Genomic DNA, 18,444 nt, shown 5'->3' on the forward strand with positions numbered 1-18,444 from the left:
CCCCAAATGCAGGTCGCAACAGAGACAAAAAAATGCAGCATAAGACAGAAGCAAACTCATACAGCAGGCAGGTTATAAGGGAAGCTGGAAGAATAATGCCTTTAATTCAAACTCCTCTCCTACATACACTAGGGCATATGCTGATTCTACCACCAGGCTATTCTGAAAATTTCATTTAGACTTCATTAAAGTCTCTGGTAATGTAGATGCTTTGCATGTCTTAATGTTTTATTTTGTTCTAAACTAAATATTTTTATATGGACCCCACCAATCCTTAGGGATTCAATGGCTTAACTAATTCTCATACAGAAGCAGTATGACAAGTTACATTTCCTCAGCTGTCAATCTACACTACAGGATTGTTGTGTGAAATATGTGAAAAGTTCTTATTAGAATAGTGCCTGACAAACCACTGTCCTTCAATCAATGTTATTTATTCAATGTCAACCTGCTCGACCCCAAGCAAGCATACAGAAAAGAAATTGTTCTACGAGAGCAAATAAAACGTAGGGGACAATAACAAAAGCTCCATATCCTCATGTTTTGCTTCTGGATAGCACACAGACTGTAGTCAATGACTTCTGTGAAGAATTCCTATCAATGACACTGGCATGTATTACTATTTATTTAACCATGCAAAATGCACTGTGTAAGAGTCAGTGTTCTTCACACTGGAAAACTACAGGAAGGTACCAGAAACAATAATTTGAGCTGGGAACCCATTACTATAGGATATCAAAGGTGGCCTACCTGTCTAATATGAAATAAAATCTAACACTTGCCTCTCTTCCTCTGTAGTTTTATCTACAAAATTAAACACTAGCCCTGGGGAATAATCAGAAGAGAGAGGGCAGTGATAGAAAAAGGAACACAAATGTCCTTAAAACTCAAAGAACTCAAATAGAGTGAATGATATGGCAAAAGCCTAACCGCTGGACTTAACCACCTATGATTTGAGAAACCTTTCTCTGCTACCCATCATTCAGAAATCTAAGGTCAGTGGCCACCTTCTGAAATGGTCACTGTTCTCAAGACACACAGGCCTTGTGAACAATGAACTGCACACTCCTTTTTGTACCAAGTCCTCACCGAAAAAGCCAAAGGCATATAGTTTCTACGCCGTGCCAGTTTCTTGCGATCTCGTTCAACCTTCTCCTTCTGAGCAAGCTGCTGGTAATATTCAATCAGTTTGTTCATCTGTAAGATATTGAAGACACAGTAACTGTTTTCGTGAGGAAGCTAACAGGAAGTATGAAAAAGTAAGCGATGACACTTACTGGACACGAACAGAGAAGGCAAACTACTACAGTGGGCAATTTTGCCCTTTTCCTCAAAAAGAATTTCTTTTCATTACATTTCTCTGTATAATTTCAGAATTAAAATGGAAACTTTAAGTTTAACAATGGGAAGAAATGGGTAATGTAAAGGCTAGGAAATTTCATGCCCTCTTGTTTTACTTCACTTTTACTTTTTACTTTTTCATTTCCTTTTACTTCATTACTTATTTTGCCCTACAACTACTCCCATTTTTTCTGTATGGCCACAGGTCTATTTCTTTCTTTCTTTCTTTTTTAAAGATTTCATTTATTTTTTTGACAGACAGAGATCACAAGTAGGCAGAGAAGCAGGCAGAGAGAGAGGAGGAAGCAGGCTCCCTGCTGAGCAGAGAGCCCTATGTGGGGCTCGATCCCAGGACCCTGGGATCATGACCTGAGCTGAAGGCAGAGGCTTTAACCCACTGAGCCACCCAGGTGCCCCAGGTCTATCTATTTCTAAGAATGTAACATTTTGTACTGTGTCTTCTCCCCCACTCATTTGTTTTCATTTTTAAAATATATCCTAATCCTAAAAGTAATACCTGTTAACTGTGAAAACTTAGAACAACATTAAACAAAGCAAAACTTCTCTTTTATCTCTTGTGCCCAAGTCACTCTTCCCCTCATAAAGGTATCTGCAATTATTAGCTTAGGTATCTTTCTTACACACTTACACATATGGGTATGTGATTACACTTTGCACACATTAAAACAAAAACCCTGTGTATAGATACATAGCTTTTTTATGTCTGAAAAAAGTATTTTTCATATAGGGGAAAAATATATTATTTTATAACCTTTTATTTCACCAAAAATAAACACATACTGTTTTCTTTTTCTGAGTCACAGCCTGACTACAGAACTAAAGCTACAACTAGGTTTCTCTATCAACTTAAGCCAGACTAGAAAATACAGCCATTGTGATTTAATGTCTTATGAGAAGCACTTTCTGTGTGTAACAGACACCAAAATAACATCACAGATTTCTAAGCATATGCCATATCCATGAATAAAATGGAAGATCATCAGTCTTTTTCTCCATCTCTTCTTAGTTCATCCTCTCTCTGATGACGCTTTACTTACCCGTTGCGTGTGAGGATTTTCAGGTTCCTGCCAACCACCGCTAGCTGCAAAATAAAGGGGCATTAAACAAATTTTCATAACTTGATATTTTTATTTTCATAAAAACAGTTCATCTGCAGGCCACAAAATGAAATTTAAAAACACAAAATCACAGAACTTCCAAGAAAGAGTCCTATGAGTTATATAGACCAGAGCACTCACAATGAAATTTTCATTAAAAATAATGAGGGTGACAAAGATAACAGCCCCACCACCACAACTAAGACATGCATAGCTTCTGTGACAAGCATCTGAAATGTATTACATTTCATTTTATGTAATAACTGTCTGACATGGGGATTCTTCTTATTAGTCTCACTTTACAAATGAAACTGAGGCTCAGAGAAGTTAAATAGCTTGCCCGAAGATAACTTGTCTCACAGATAGTTAAGTGGTAAAGCTGGGATTCAAACTCAAGCAGTCTGACTCTTAAGACCCTGCTCTTATCTGTAACACTGCAATTTCTATGTTCTATGACCTTGATTCAGAGAATTTCTTATGTAAGAAACAAACAGCACAAATCACAATGGAAAAGGTTATTCCAGAAAGCTAAAAGTAAAACCCTGACAAATACAGCTGAGTCCTGAACAACATGGGTTTGAACTGTGAGCTTCCACATATATGTGGATATTTTTCAACAAATACAATATAGCACTGTAGCTGCATTTTTAATTTTTTCTAGTTTACTATATTACGAGACTATATAGATACAATACATACAACTTACAAAGTATGTGTTGTTCATCAACTGTTTATGTTATCAGGGAGGCTTCCAGTCAACAGTAAGCTATTAGTAGTTAGGTTTTTGGGGAGTCAAAAAGTCATGCAGATTCCCCACAGTTGGGGGTCAACACTTTAACCTTTGCATTGTTCAAGGGTCAACTGTATATCTCAATAAAGCTAACCCTCAAAAAAGGGGAAAAGTAAACTACAATGAGATACAGTTTTACAACCATCAGTCTGGAAAAATGAAGTAAATCCCACAACACTACAGCAGCCAAGGCTCTGGAGCAACGGGTAGTCTACTCTTATGCATAAATCAGCTCTGTACTAGGAGCAGAATGCTAAGAGAGAAAAGTTGTAGCAGGATACATATACGGTGTGTTTCCATGTGTTTCATATTGAAAAAAACATGTTAGTGGCTACATGCATGCATGGACACCAGACACCGATAAACACAGGACTAGGGTGGTTACTGCTCCAGGAGGCTGAGGAAGGGACTCTAGTGGGGATAGGCTACACAAGGGGCTTACACTATTTGGGTTACATTTACTATCTGAAGCTGGGTGATAAATACATGAACGTGTATTATCTAAAAATAACCTTTTTTCAAAACACAAAGGACGCTTGTTAAAGGTGATGCTACACCTTGCAAGAAATGGAAACGACATCCTTTAGTATATTAATATTTTAAAGGTTGCCTTACTTAAGACAATCACGAAAATAATTACGTAAAAGAAATGTTTTACTTGTAATATTTTAAAAAATCTAAATGAGTGTTTTACCTAATTGCTTTAGAACTGGCAATTTACTCTGAAGAACACTTTGGGAAACCTAACTATCTCATTTCTCTGCACATTAAAGACACAATGGCTTACTTATAAATAAACAAATAGTTCTGAAGTGGTTTCAGAGCTTCTCAGACACCAACAACATCATGAAAGTAAAAATTATCTGTACTCTTTAAGAGTTCCTACTATTAAATTATTGTCAAGATACCCTAGAGGAAAAAGATTTCTAGAAGTAAACACAGGTTTTAAGCTCTGAAATATAAATTCTCCAACCTTAATGGCTCATAATCTAAAAAGCATAAAACATTCTCTTAAGGGTTAACACTGAGAAATCTATTTGGATTTCTGGGCCTTGTTTCTTTACCTTGACAACAAGAGACAAAATATAAACACAGAAAAATATGTTCCAAAAAAAATACAATTCAATTCACTGAGGTGTATATACTCTGCCACTCTGAGGTTGTTTTTCATATTTAACTTACATTCATAAGTAAATTCAAACAGCTAACTTACTATAGTGATATTAAAACACACATTTACTGACAATCTAAACGTGCTATAGAATCTTTCTAATAAAAATCACATTTCAGGAAGCATCTATCCATCAATGAGCAACAGTCGAGAGTTCAAGCATTCTAAACCAAAGAGCAAACTCAACAGAATCAAGGATTGAATTTTTAAGAATAAAGAAACCTGACCCATATTTATTTCCAAACTGCGTAAAAATCAGTAAGAAGTTTGTACTTAAAGTCCGTCTTCATTTTAGTTATGTCAACTGACATGAGTTAATTATGGGCTTCATCACAGACTAGTAAGTTGGCTGAAATTTTAAAGATTGTATTTATTTATTCCAGAGTGAGAGAGAGATAGCACGAGCAGGGTGGCAGGTGGAGAGGGAAAAGCAGACTCCCCACTGAGCAGGAAGGCAGAACCCTGGGATCATGACCTGAGCCACAGGCAGATGCCCAACCAACTGAACCACACAGTTGGCCCCCAAGATGGGAATTCTTAACAAGTCTGAAAAGTTTCAGAAAGTTGAATGAAAATTCAGAAAGAAAAAAAGACAATGGGGAATTAGCAATGCCACTATTTCTATAAAAAATAAATTGCAACTCAAGATCTTGAACTGACTTACACAGTTTCTACTCTCTGATGTTAACCATGGAGTACAGGAAATGTAAAAATAAAGGAAGTTTCCCAGTCAACAAAACCAAAAGACAACCGACAGAATGGGAGAAGATATTTGCAAATGACATATCAGATACAAGGCTACTATCCAAAGCCTATAAAGAATTTATCAGACTCAACACCCAAGGAACAAATAATCCAATCAAGAAATGGGCAGAAGACATCAACAGACATTTCTGCAAAGACATCCAAATGGCCAACAGACATATGGAGAAAGTGCTCAATATAACTCAGCAGCAGGGAAATATAAATCAAAACCACAGTGAGATACCACCTCACACCAGTCAGAATGGCTAAAATGAACCAGTCAAGAAATGGCAGATGTCGGTGAGGATGTGGAGAAAGTGCAGCTCTCCTGCACTGTTGGTGGGAATGCAAGCTGATGCAGAAACTCTGGAAAACAGTATGAAGGTTCCTCAAAAAGTTGAAAATAGAGCTACCCTATGACCCAAGCAATTGCACTACTGGGTATTTGCCCCAAAGATACACATGTAGTAACCCAAAGGGGCATGTGCACCCCAATGTTTATAGCAGCTATGAAGAGCCTCGATGTCCATCAACAGATGAATGGATAAAGAAGATGTGGTACATATATACAATGGAATATTATGCAGCCATCAAAAATTTGAAATCTTGCCATCTGCAATGATGTGGAGAGAACTGAAGGATATTACGCTAAGTGAAATAAGTCAATCAGAGAAAGACAATTATCATATGATCTCACTGATATGTGCAAGTTAAGAAACAAGGCAGAGGATCATAGCGGAAGAGAGGAAAAAATGAAACAAGATGAAACCAGAGAGGGAGACAAATCATAAGAGATTCTTAACCTTAGGAAACAAACTGAGGTTTGCTGGAGTGGAGGGAGTGGGAGGGAGGGGGTCTCTGGATGATGGACATTGGGGAGGGTATGTGCTATGGTGAGCGCTGTGAATTGTGAAAGACTAATGAATCACAGACCTGTATCCCTAAAACAAATAATACATTATATGTTAATTTAAAAAAAAAGAATAGCCCACATAATCTTAAAGTACAACAATACTGGAGAATTCACCCTAGAGAGTTACTAAGATCTATTTTTAAACTTTTTATTTTTATGTATTTTTATTATTTTTTTATGATGAATATGCTTTTAACATATAGTGTTAGATAAAGGTATACAATATAGTGATTCAGTAATTTAAAAAAAACAATTCTATAAATTACTCAGTGCTTATCACAGAGTACTCCTTATTTCTTTGTGGGAATTTTTTTAACACTTAACGACTTCTTAAATTCCAGTATAATCAATGTACAGTGTTATATTAGTTGCAGGTGTACAATATAGTGCTTCAGCAATCCTATGCATTACTCAGTGCTCGAATAAGTATACTCCGGATCCTCTTCACCTACCTCCCCTACCCCCACACTCACCTGCTCCCTGGTAACCATCAGTTTGTTCTCTATAGTTCAGAGTCTGTTTCTGCTTATCTCTTCTTTCCTTTGTTCGTTTGTTTTGTTTTGTTTTAAGATTTTATTTATTTATTTCACAGACAGAGATCACAAATAGGCAGAGAGGCAAGCGGAGAGAGAGAAGGAAGCAGGCTCCCTGCTGAGCAGAGAGAGCCCAATGCGAGGCTCGATCCCAGGGTCCTGGTATCATGGCCAGAGCCGAAGGCAGAGGCTTTAACCCACTGAGCCACCCAGGCGCCCCTGTTTCGTTTCTTAAATAAGCTTTTTTACTTAAAAAAATTTTTTAAAGATAAATACAGGAAGTCTCCTTTAATAAAGGTAAGTGCAATCTCTACCCTGAAATGCTCAAATGATGGAAAAGTGATTGACACCTTAGCTGGTCTTTAGGTCCAAACACACACACAATTTTTCTGTTTTACTGATAAACATTTCATGTAAATACATACATCTTTGAGCATGTTTTTAATACTCCAGGATATTTGGAATTGGAAATGCTGGGCAGAAGGATAAAAGCAATTTATTTTCAAAAAACGGGGAAGGGGTTTTTAAGAATACACTAACGTGATGAACACTGAGTAATGTACAAAATTGTTGAATCATTCTACTGTACACTTGAAACTAAAGTAACACTGTAAGTTAACTCTACTAGAATATAAATAAATAAAATGCTATTTATTTTAGTAAAATAAAAACAAATATAAATAGAGGCTCAATCAGTTAAGTATCCAACTCTTTTTTTTTTTTTAATCTAAAGATTTTATTTATTTATTTATTTATTTATTTATTTATTTAGAGAGCATGAGAGGGGAGAAGGTCAGAGGGAGAAGCAGACTCCCCATGGAGTGGGGAGCCCAGTACGGAGCTGGATCCCAGGACTCCCAGGATCATGACCTAAGCTGAAGGCAGTTGTTTAACCAACTGAGCCACCCAGGCACCCAAGCGTCCAAGTTGTGATCTCAGCTTGAGTCTTGATCTTGGGGTCCTGAGTTCAAGCCCCAAGTTTGGGGAAAAAGAAAAAATGGGGCGGGGGGGATGAGTGGTGTAGTCAGTTAAGTGTATGACTCTTGGTTTCGGCTCTGGTGGTGATCTCAGTCGTGAGATGGAGCCCCAAATTGGGCTCCACACTCAGCACAGAGTCTGCTTGAGATTCTTTCCCCCTTTGTCCCTCCCACTTGCACTCTCTGTCTCTCTCAGATAAATAAATAAAATCTTAAAACAAAACAAAACAGGGGCACCTGGCTGGCTCAGTGGGAGGAGCATGTAACTCAATCTTGGGGCTGTGAATTCAAGCCTCATGTCGGGTGCAGAGCTCACTTAAATAAATATACTTCACTTAAATAAATATACTTTAAAAACAAAATAAATTAATTTTAAAAAAATAAAATTTTAATAAATGTTATCAAACTGCTCTCCAAGGTAGTAATATAGGAAAGAACTATTGTGCCATATTCTTGCCAACACCAGAGCTAAAAAATTTGCCAAATCAATGAAGTTTTAATTTGCATTAATAGTACAAGGCAATTTATGGATACTCAAAAAAGAGTCAAAATAAAAAGGGCTAAAAAATGTCAGGGGAGGGGGCGCCTGGGTGGCTCAGTGGGTTAAGCCTCTGCCTTCCGCTCACGTCATGATCTCAGGGGTCCTGGGATCAAGACCTGAGTCGGGCTCTCTGCTCAGCAGGGAGCCTGCTTCCCTTCCTCTCTCTCTGCCTGCCTCTCTGCCTGATTGTGATCTCTGTCAAATAAATAAATAAAATCTTTAAAAAAAAAATGTCAGGGGAGGGAAACACAAACTTGAGCTCTAACTTTATGGAAGGTTAAGGTCTTTCCATGGAATCTGCAAGGTTTGGAGGAGTCTGGAGTCAAGATAAAGATAATTTTAACCTAACTATGGGCCCTACCATGTACACATTTTGGTTATTCATCATTTTATTTCTACTTCTATGAGCTGCTTTTCTTATCCTTTGCCTAGTCTTTCTTTGGGGCTTCTTTCTTGATTTACAAGGGTTCTTCATTTTTGCTTACTTATCTTTAGTTTGTTATATATGATCCAAATATTTTTCTTAGTTTGTCTTTTTTTTTTTTTTTTTAAAGATTTTATTTATTTATTTCACAGATAGATATCACAAGTAGGCAGAGAGGCAGGCAAAGAGAGAGGGGGAAGCAGGCTCTAGCTGAGCAGAGAGCCCGATGCGGGGCTTGATTCCAGGATCCTGAGATCATAACCTGAGCTGAAGGCAGAGGCTTAACCCACTGAGCCACCCAGGCGCCCCTTAGTTTGTCATTTTTATCTTTTACATTTGTTCACGGTATCTTTCATCATCTGGAGTATTTATGTTTTATGAAGAGCATTAATATTTTGATTGTAAAAAAGATTTATCAACAGATTTATCAACACTATTTTACCAGCTCTAAGAAAACTAAATGGTTTACCCAGTTGTAGACAAAACATTATGGTCCATAAATGTGAGGATTTGGAAACACAGAAGATTGAGCTCTGAATTTAGCTCCCGCATTCCAACAGGTAAACAGGTAACAGAAACAATCATCTGTGGGCAATTTTAACACTGCCAATTCCATAAAATCTCGTGTTGAAGTCCGCCTGACTCACCCACAGATTTGTCTGCCATGCCCACATCTCTAGATGTCCAGCGACAAAATCCACAGGCCAGGTAGTAGGCTTTTTTCATGGTGGTCTTGGCAGGGTCATCTGGAAGCTGTGTGGAGATACTTGTTGCCCGAGTAGAGAGAGTGTGCATACAGCCGGGACAGTCAAAGCAGTTGGCACACCTGTAACACAAGACCACTGTTCATTCACTTGGCAAGTCTTTATCAAGCACCTGCTATGTACCACACAGTGTCCTAGGTATTAGGAATTCAAGAGGGACTGTAACGGAGGACTGTCTTTCAATGAAAAGGAAATTAAAAAGTATTAAAATCTTGTTTTAAAATTTAAGTATTGTATGTTCATTTATTTATTTATTTTTAATGTAATCATCACTAAAGTTCCCGAAGAATTAAGAGCCTGACCAATCCTATTCCAGAGACATTCACTGCTAAACAGTCTGGATTTAACCATTTCAGACGCCATTTAGGCTTGTACAGACCACGAAGATTTCTGAGGGAGAGAGGTCACCACTTATGCCTTTAGAAAGGACTGAGCAGTTGCACAATGAAAACTCAAGAGGCAACAATATAATAGGCTATGAAACTGGGTTTGGAAAACAACTGCTTGTTTGCTGCACCAGAGAGCGGACATAGAAACCAAAGAATATTCTCAAACTGCAACAGTTCAGAAGCAGCGCCTTTTCAGGGCTTTCTGTTCTCTCCTTAGGCACCAATCTTCCTAACGCTCCCCCGACACTTCCCCTTTAGGGGCCCCAGTACCTTGCTGCTTGTAGCTTTTTCACCACCTGAGGTTATCAAGATTTCACTCCTAGAGTCCTGGACTTACTCTGAAGCTCTGTTCTACAACTCTATTTGCGATATTTTGCCATCTGGATAATGTCCTCATATAAGGATAATAATGGTATCTACCCACTGTTCACTGCTCACTGATAGTCTGAGGATTAAATCATAAAATTAACATGATTTAATTTAATGATGTAAATTTAATTTACATCATTAAATTAAATTTTTAATCATAAAACAAACAGTGTCTGGCTTATTAGGAGTTATTTCTCATGTTCAGGAAAGAAAAGTCATGGTGGTTCACATCCATGCAGGTATAAGGGTATGACTGGTAGCCAAGGACTTCCATGCTTAAGCTAAAAACCAAATGGCTTCCAGGGGCAATGAGCACACTTACTACCCAGATCCTGGTTTTTAATACCATTTTCCAATAAAAGGAACCAGGGATCCTTGGAGAAATGGCTATCTCAAGGACTGAGGCAGAGTTCCGGGAGTATCTTATAGTATCTTGTATGCCCAAAAAATGACAGAACGCTCAAATGAATGAACAGCTTCTCTAACCTCCAGTCCATGCAACAAATGGGGGCACACCAAAGAGATACAGGAGTCTACCGAAAGAGCTCACAACGGCCAAAGCTGGAACAATCTGAGCAAAAAAATAAATAAATAAAGTGGTACTGGATTATATCCTATGGTATAAAACCAGTATTTAAATAAATGATTAAATAAATAAATAGGAGAGGAGAGAAAAATCTACCATTTAAACGAATTCCAAATAATTTATGTAGAAAATCCTCACAGAGGGGGAACATAACTCCCCACTATAAGAGTGTTTTCCTTCCAAAGAGTACAGTATAAAAAAGGAGGAAAAAAGAGTGACTGTATATTGGAGAAACCTGACGAACACTAGCTCAAGCCAGGTTATTAAGGCTAACATCAACAGTGATAAGTTCTATTGACAGTATGTACCCTTCATGGGATGTAATAAAAGATGCACTTTAACTCTATTGCCTTTTACCCCATAACACATTTCCTCAGCTAACACGAAAACCATCAGATAAATTCCAACTGAGGGACATTCTACAAAATATCTTACCAGTACTCCTCAAAACTTTTAAGGTCCTCAAAAACCAAGGAAAGTTTAAGAAAATGTCATAGCAAGAGAAGCCAAAAGAGACATGACTATTAAATGTAACATGGGTATCCTAAATATAATTCAGGAACAGAAAAAGGAGATTAGGAAAAAACTGAGGGAATCTGAATAAAATGAAATGTTTATTTAATAACAAAATATCCATGTAGTTCATTAATTGGGGCAAATATACCATAATCATGCAGGATGTTAATGATAGGGGAGATTATGTATTAAGTACACAGAACTCTCTGTACCATCTTCACAATAATTCTTAAGTCTAAAACTGTTCTAAAATAGAAAATTAATTTAAAAAAACCAAAAGACATTTCATCTTTGGCAAAGGTGATGCTAAAAAATGAAAACCAGCCAGTTAAAAACAAGAGTTAATTCCATGAGTTTCCTTGCCAGCTATTAAAAAAATAGTTGAGGAAAACAGAAAAAAAAAAAAAAAAAACGGATCGTAGTCTTACCTATTCTTTTTCAATTTGGCTTCAGCCGATGGCATATTTTCTAAGCAACTGGGACAATAATGGGAGTCCACCTAGAAAGAAACAAGAAATCAAAATCAGAGGAAAAGGCACTCAGTCTAGCTTGTATCTACATCTATGCCAAATAGAGAATTCTAAAATATACTGCACCAGAACATGAGAAACCAATGATATGCCAAATAACCTAGACTGTTTTCAGCTTAGGGTTTATTCTTCAACCATGTTTTTTCTTATTTTCTGTATTTCCTAAAACCCTTCCATTTTTCCTTTCTGATCTTTCCTCTTCCCTTTCATTAGGATTTTATGTAATAGATGTGTTACAAGTTGTCTTGGAAAAGAAGAACTCTATGATAATCTAATAAACAGACTAATAAGTAAAATAACACAATTTGTGAAGCTCTAATCAAATATCCTTTCATCGTTTTAAACTGTTTAGCTTTAATGGACTGTAATAACTTGATCGCACTTAAGTTTTCTCATTATTAAAGTATTACATGTTCACAAAAGTTCTCTAATCTCTAATCAGAGATACTTTTTATTGTTTTTAAATACTTTTATTTACTTATTTGACAGAAAGAGAGAGAGCAAGAGAGAGAACACAAGCAGGGAGAGTGGGAGAGGGGGAAGCAGGCTTCCTGCTGAGCAGGGGGCCTGACTGGGATCATGACCTGAGCTGAAGGCAGAGACCTAACGACTGAGTCACCCGGGTGCCCGATTACAGATTTTTAAATGGCAAATTAAACTACTAAGCTAGCAAGATACTCTTAACTGTATGTAACTCAAAAACAAAGAAGGAAAATAAATTCACTGTATTTTTAAAGCTCTGAATAATTATTTTCTTTAATATAGGTAGATCCTATTTGACAGTTCTAGAACTTTAATCACCTACAGATGTACAGACAAATTTAAATGAATAGAAATACTATGACAGAAACTGGCTTCTTTTTTTCATCATCTGCTATATACAGGACCACCTTTGAAAAAATAAAGTCGCTGCTCAAATAACCTCTAGGAACATAAAGCACAGTACTGTTAACTAATATTTGCACTTACTCATCATAAAAGGAAAACTATAATTTGTTCCTTCTTGTGGCTCTTTTCAAATTCCGTCTGTCCCTTCATGTGCAGCTTCAATCCCAGGTTCTCCATTAGAACTTTCTGGACTCCTCAAGCCCTTACTGGCCTCACCCTTCCCCAAATCCTAAAGGGCCTCCACTTCACAGGTGGAGGTACACACGAGTCAGTAAGATACAGTTAAGACAGACTGTCCTAGCTCAAGATATCCTTAAAAATCATGGAGACTGAGCTCTCTAATGACCACCATGTGGGAATCTAATCCAATAAATTCTAGAAGTGGAGGTGAAGCTAGAACAGGAAAACACCTAAAAGACAAAGGACCTGCTAAAGAGATACACAGAGAAGATGCTAATGGAGAAAAAAACACAAGAAATATCCTGTATATAATATAGCAATGATTTTTCTCTTGTATTACTTAACTCCTTTCTGTGCCTATTCTTAATATTAAGATAAATACACCTAATAAAATTTTAATAATATGTAAAATGGGGCACCTGGATGACTCAGGCATTACAGGTCTACCTTCAGTTCAGGTCAAGATACCAGAGTCCTGGGATCAAGCCCGGCATCCAGCTCCTTGCCCATCGGGAAGCCTGTTTCTCCCTCTCCCCCTGCTTGTGTTCCCTCTCTCACTGTGTCTCTCTCTCTCTCTCAAATACATAAATAAAATCTTTTAAAAAATGAGTAAAATGGCTTAAAGTGCATTATCAAAGTACATTTATCAAATACAAAATGGCTTAAAGTACGTATTTAACGTTTTCATATGCATTTTTAACAGTCCAGGTATCTTCAGTGAAGTTCTCTGAATCATGTTTCAAATCCTGATTTGAAAGGCTGCCGTGAGTTTCAAATCTTGGTCCTCTCTGCCACCCCCAAATTTTTGGCTGGGTAACCTAGGGCAAACACTGTGTCTGTTGCTTCAACTCTAGTTTTTTGTTGTTGATTTTTTTTTTTTAAGAATATTCATTCTATTGGCCTGTAGGATGATTAAATGAGTTTACATAAACCACATGGCGTATAGAAAGCACTGAATAAGCATTAACTGCTACCAGCAGCTTTTCCTTAACTAGACTGTGAGTCATTCAACAGCAGGATTTATGTCTTACTCGTCTTTTAATCCCCAAAGCTTACAGAATGAACAAGATGTGCTAAGTGCTGTATACAAGTTTGGGGATTTTGTTATTTGGTAATTTTTTTTTTAATGGGGTGGAGTGTTTTACGTTATGAGCAATCCTACTTCCAACGCCCACTTGTTCCTGCGAAGGACAGCACCATACCCTCTGGAGAAGCTCCATGAGCTTCTTACACGAACAGACGTTATTCTAAACGCTTTTAACCCAGTTCGCCCCAACCCAACCTCTTCCCTGCTGCAGGCCTTGGTCTGAGCCACAAAACACAGCAAGGCCCAGTTCCTGGCCAAAGTAAGAGCAGAACTTCCAAGATGGGAGGGGCATGAATGAGAACGCCCGTGGGCACCACCCTACAGTCAGTCATGGAAAGATGGTATCTCGACCCTCAAGTGGCCTGAATAATCACCCCCACATCTTCCTCCCCAACCCACCCAATTACCACCCCCCCCCACCCCCGCCAGGAGACGGCCAGGGTCCTTAAAGTCAGGTTTGTCCAATCCGAAGGCGCTCCAGAACCAAAAGATCCGCTCAGCCCCACCCAAGGCCGCTCCTTCTTTCCAAATGACAAATTATAAGCAAATTAAATCGCTCGCAAATCTGAGTGACGGAAGACAGAGCCAATCAGCAAACTAGGAAAATGACTTCCCGCCCGTCGCGGTGACTAGGGCAAACCCTTCCCCCCTCCTCCCCCAACACATACACACTCTTCACCAGACGACTGCATTACCTCGTGAGACACACATTCCAGCGACCGCAACTCGCTGCAATAGCGGCAGAAATAAAGCTGCGATAGCGGGGCCCGAACCTTCTTTTCTCCCTGGACTAGGTAGAGAACCCTCTCCGATTGCAGCAAGGACGCCATCTTGGAGGGGGAGGAGTCAACGGCGCTCTCGCCGCGTCACGTGACCCGAGAGGCTGCGTTGCCTCGGCGCCTTTCCTACGTATTTCGTCTGAGACTTTGCGTAAGGTTTCGGAACTCGTGAGACCCGGCGCCGGGCGAAAGTCACAGTGCGCTTGCGTAGCTGGGGATCCCGGGTTTCTTCCCCAGCGTTTCAGCGAGCGTTGTCTGCCTGGGCGAGGTCCGAGCTTTCTATGAGAGTACGCAATCCCAGGTCAAATCAGACAGGCCAGTGCTCTCCGTTTCCTTGTCTCTTCCGGAAAGAAAGGCTGCACTTTTGCTTCATTTACAACGGCCTCTCCGGCCCTCACCTTCCAGGAAGACTTCCAGAAGGTAGATGGAGGGTCGCAGGGACAGAGTGCCTTGGGAACTGGAAAGTTAATAGTCATACCAGCACTTTCCTTTGACTGTCTTGTCACTGACCTGTAGGAAATCTTCGCAGACATTATCTCGTTTGAAATTCTTTAGACTCTGAGTTCCTCCACCCAGAAGCCATGGCTCATTCATTTCCAGGTTTTGTATTTAGAATTAGGACTAAGTCTGTGTTATGAGCATTCAGTAAGTATTGGTTGATGGAGGAATTAAATCATTGACCAATGTTTCTAGGTATCATTTACATTTTTTCTAGTGCATAAACTAAGGCTTAGATATATAAAATGATTGCTTTTAACCGGCCTAGCAGAGACTGGAGCCCAGATTACCCGCCACCAGTTCTATGCTCCTCTCATTGTACTAATGCATTCTTTACCTGTCTGATGTTGGAGCTGGTGAAAAGAAGTGGAACGGAATACTAATACTAGCTAACGTCTATTGAATATTTATTGAGTGCAAGGCGCTGTGACCAAACTTTACATACATTGTCTCATTTAATGTTCACAAGAACTCCAAAAGGCAGGTGCTATCATTTTTATTTGGCTCCGAGGGAAACAGGCTCAGAGAATTACAATGACTTGACTAAGATTTCATAGATAGCAGTGGAACCCTGTCCTGACTCCAGAGGTGCATGCACCTATGCATACTGCCTCTAGCATATTTTCCCCCCAGCTTTATTGAGGTATAATTGACAACTTAAAATTATATATATTTAAGGTGTACATCTCGATAATTTGATATACACTGTGAAATAATGAACTCAAGCTAATTAACATACCCATCACTTCACATGGCTACTATTTTCTTTTTTTCTCTTTTCTTTTTTCTGATGAGAACACTTAAGATCTACACTCTTAGAAAATTTCAAGGATATCATATACAATATCGTTAACTAGGGTCACACTGTTTATACATTAAAACTTCAGAAGTTATTCATCTTGAATAACTGAAATTTTGTACCCCTTGACCAACATTTCTTCACTTCCTCTCCCTGCCCCGCACCGACCCCCAGACCTTGGCAACAACCCTTTTCTCTGCTTTTGTGAGTTTGGTTATTTTAGAATCCATATGTAAGTGAGATAATGCAATATTATCTTTCTGAGTCTGGCTTATTTCTCTTAGCATACTGTCCTCCAGGTTCATCCTGTTGCTTCAAATGGCAGGAGATACCTTTTGATATATTTATGTTTATATTATATTTCAGTTATTGTATATATATTTATATATCACATTTTCTTTATTCATCTGTTGGCATTTACATTGTTTCCCTCTTTTGACTGTTGTAAATAATGCTGAGATGATTGTGGGAGTGCAGCTATCTCTTTAAGATTCTGATTTCATGGGATGCGTGGGTGGCTCAGATGGTTAAGTGTCTGCCTTCAGCTCAGGTCATGATCCTGAGGTCCTGGAATCAGTCCCTCGTTGGGCTTCCTGCTCATCCCAGAGTCTGCTTCTCCCTCTCCTTCCGCTGTTCCCCCTGCTTGTGCTCTCTTGCTCTCTTTGTCAAATAAATAAAATCTTAAAAAAAAAAAAAAGATTCTGATTTCTTTTCTTTTGGCTATAGACCTGGAAGTGGGACTACTGGATCATAAGATAGTTTTATTTTTAATTTTTTGAGGAACCTCCATATTGCTTTCCATAGTAACTGTACCAGTTTGCATTTCCACAATAGTGTACAACAGTTCTCTTTTGTCCACATTCTGGACAACACTTGTTATCTTTTATCTGATAATGGCCATTCTAACAAGTGTGAGGTAATAGCTCATTGTGGTTGTGATTTGCATTTCCTTGATGGTTAGTGATGTTGAGCACCTTTTCATGTATCTGGTGATCATTTGTATGTTTTCTTCAGAGATATAACTATTAAGGTCCTTTGCTCATTTTTAAATTGGAGTATTTATTTATTTACTTATTTATATTGTGGATATTAACCCCTTACCAAATACATGATTTGCAAATATTTTCTTCCATTGTGTAGGTTGCCTTTTCATTCTGTGATTGTTTCTTTTGCTGTTAACAGTTTATTTTATTTATTTGATAGAGAGTGAGAGAGCACAAGCAGGGGGAGCAGCAGAGGGAGAGGGAGAAGCAGACTCCCCGGATCCCGGGTTCATGACCTGAGCAAAGGCAGACATTCAATCAACTAAGCCACCCAGGAACCCCTGTCTGCAAAACGTTTTTAGTCTGGTGGAATCCCACTTGTCTATGTGTGCTCTGTTGCCCAGAGCCTGTAGGTAGAGAAACGCTACAGACTTGAGCTGACTTCACATGAAACATATCTTTTGGAGCGCAGCTTTTGAACAATTCAGTTCAATGGACAATTATCTGGTCCCTATGTGTCAGGTACTGGGGAGGGAATGAAGGATAAATGGGACAGTTCCTGCCCACAAAAGGCTCAGAGCCTAGGCCCTTAGGGCATTGTTTCTCAGGTATGGCTCTGGGTCACCTACACTAAGAATTACTGTTATAAATGTAGATTCCAGACCCTTATCAAGACCCAGATGAGGGAGTGCCGGAGTGGCTCAGTGGGTTAAGCATCTTCCTTCAGCTCAGGTCATGATCCCAGGGTCCTCGGATGGAGTCCTACATCAGGCTCTGCTCAATGGGGAGCCTGCTTCTCCCTTTCTCTCTGCCTGTCTCTCTCCATGTTTGGGCTTGCTGTCTCTCACTCTGACAAAAAATAGATAAATAAAATCTTAAAAAAAAAAAAAAGAGAGAGAGAGAGATCAAAATTAGAATTTTGGCGGTGGGACCCAAAAATCTAAATCTCTGTTAAACTTCCAGGTGAATCTCATGCCCACAAAATTAGAGAACCACTGTTTTTTGGTAATCATTTGTTTAATATTCTGTCTTTGGGGGCACCTTGGTGGCTCAGTGGATTAAAGCCTCTGCCTTTGGCTCAGGTCATGATCTCAGGGTCCTGGGATCGAGTCCCGCATCGGGAGCCTGCTTCCTTCTCTCTTTCTCTGCATGCTGCTCTGCCTGCTTGTGATCTCTCTCTGTCAAATAAATAAAAATCTTAAAAAAAAATATTCTGTCTTTGGCCCCAGGACTGACCATGACAGGCCTTGTCTCTGCGGCTTTCTGATCACTGGTAGCACTGCTTATCAGATGTTCTCTTCCCCCTGTGATATGGAATATGGAAAGTCTCCGATTGCAGAAAACAGAAGCATCCTGCCTATCTCTTGCTAGGCCTCACTCCCTGCCTTTGGGGGCTGGATTCTATCTTCATGATTCCAGTTCCACAGAACCCTACCTGTCAGACTCTGAAGATTAGACCTCACTTTGGAGATCCGTGTTCCAGGGTCAACTCCAGTCCCTGGGCCCGGGTCCTCCCCAGATCTT

The 18,444-nt window shown here is 39.1% G+C and overlaps 1 protein-coding gene across 2 annotated transcripts in view; it reads right to left on the bottom strand.

Annotated features, from left to right (window-relative positions):
* DCTN4 (dynactin subunit 4) overlaps positions 1-14,736 on the bottom strand; it is a 30,333-nt gene extending 15,597 nt beyond the window's left edge. For both annotated transcript variants that reach the window (XM_059417180.1, XM_059417179.1), the window contains exons 1-5: positions 14,557-14,736; positions 11,605-11,675; positions 9,200-9,378; positions 2,400-2,443; positions 1,090-1,197 (exon numbers count right to left, since the gene is read on the bottom strand). In XM_059417180.1, coding sequence (XP_059273163.1) covers positions 1,090-1,197; positions 2,400-2,443; positions 9,200-9,378; positions 11,605-11,675; positions 14,557-14,691 — 537 coding nt within the window. In that variant the 5' untranslated portion in view covers positions 14,692-14,736. The remainder of the gene's footprint in view (positions 1-1,089; positions 1,198-2,399; positions 2,444-9,199; positions 9,379-11,604; positions 11,676-14,556) is intronic.
* Positions 14,737-18,444: the final 3,708 nt, after the last annotated feature.

The sequence above is a fragment of the Mustela nigripes genome, chromosome 12 (assembly GCF_022355385.1).
Source record: "Mustela nigripes isolate SB6536 chromosome 12, MUSNIG.SB6536, whole genome shotgun sequence".
NCBI classification, from domain to species: domain Eukaryota; kingdom Metazoa; phylum Chordata; class Mammalia; order Carnivora; family Mustelidae; genus Mustela; species Mustela nigripes.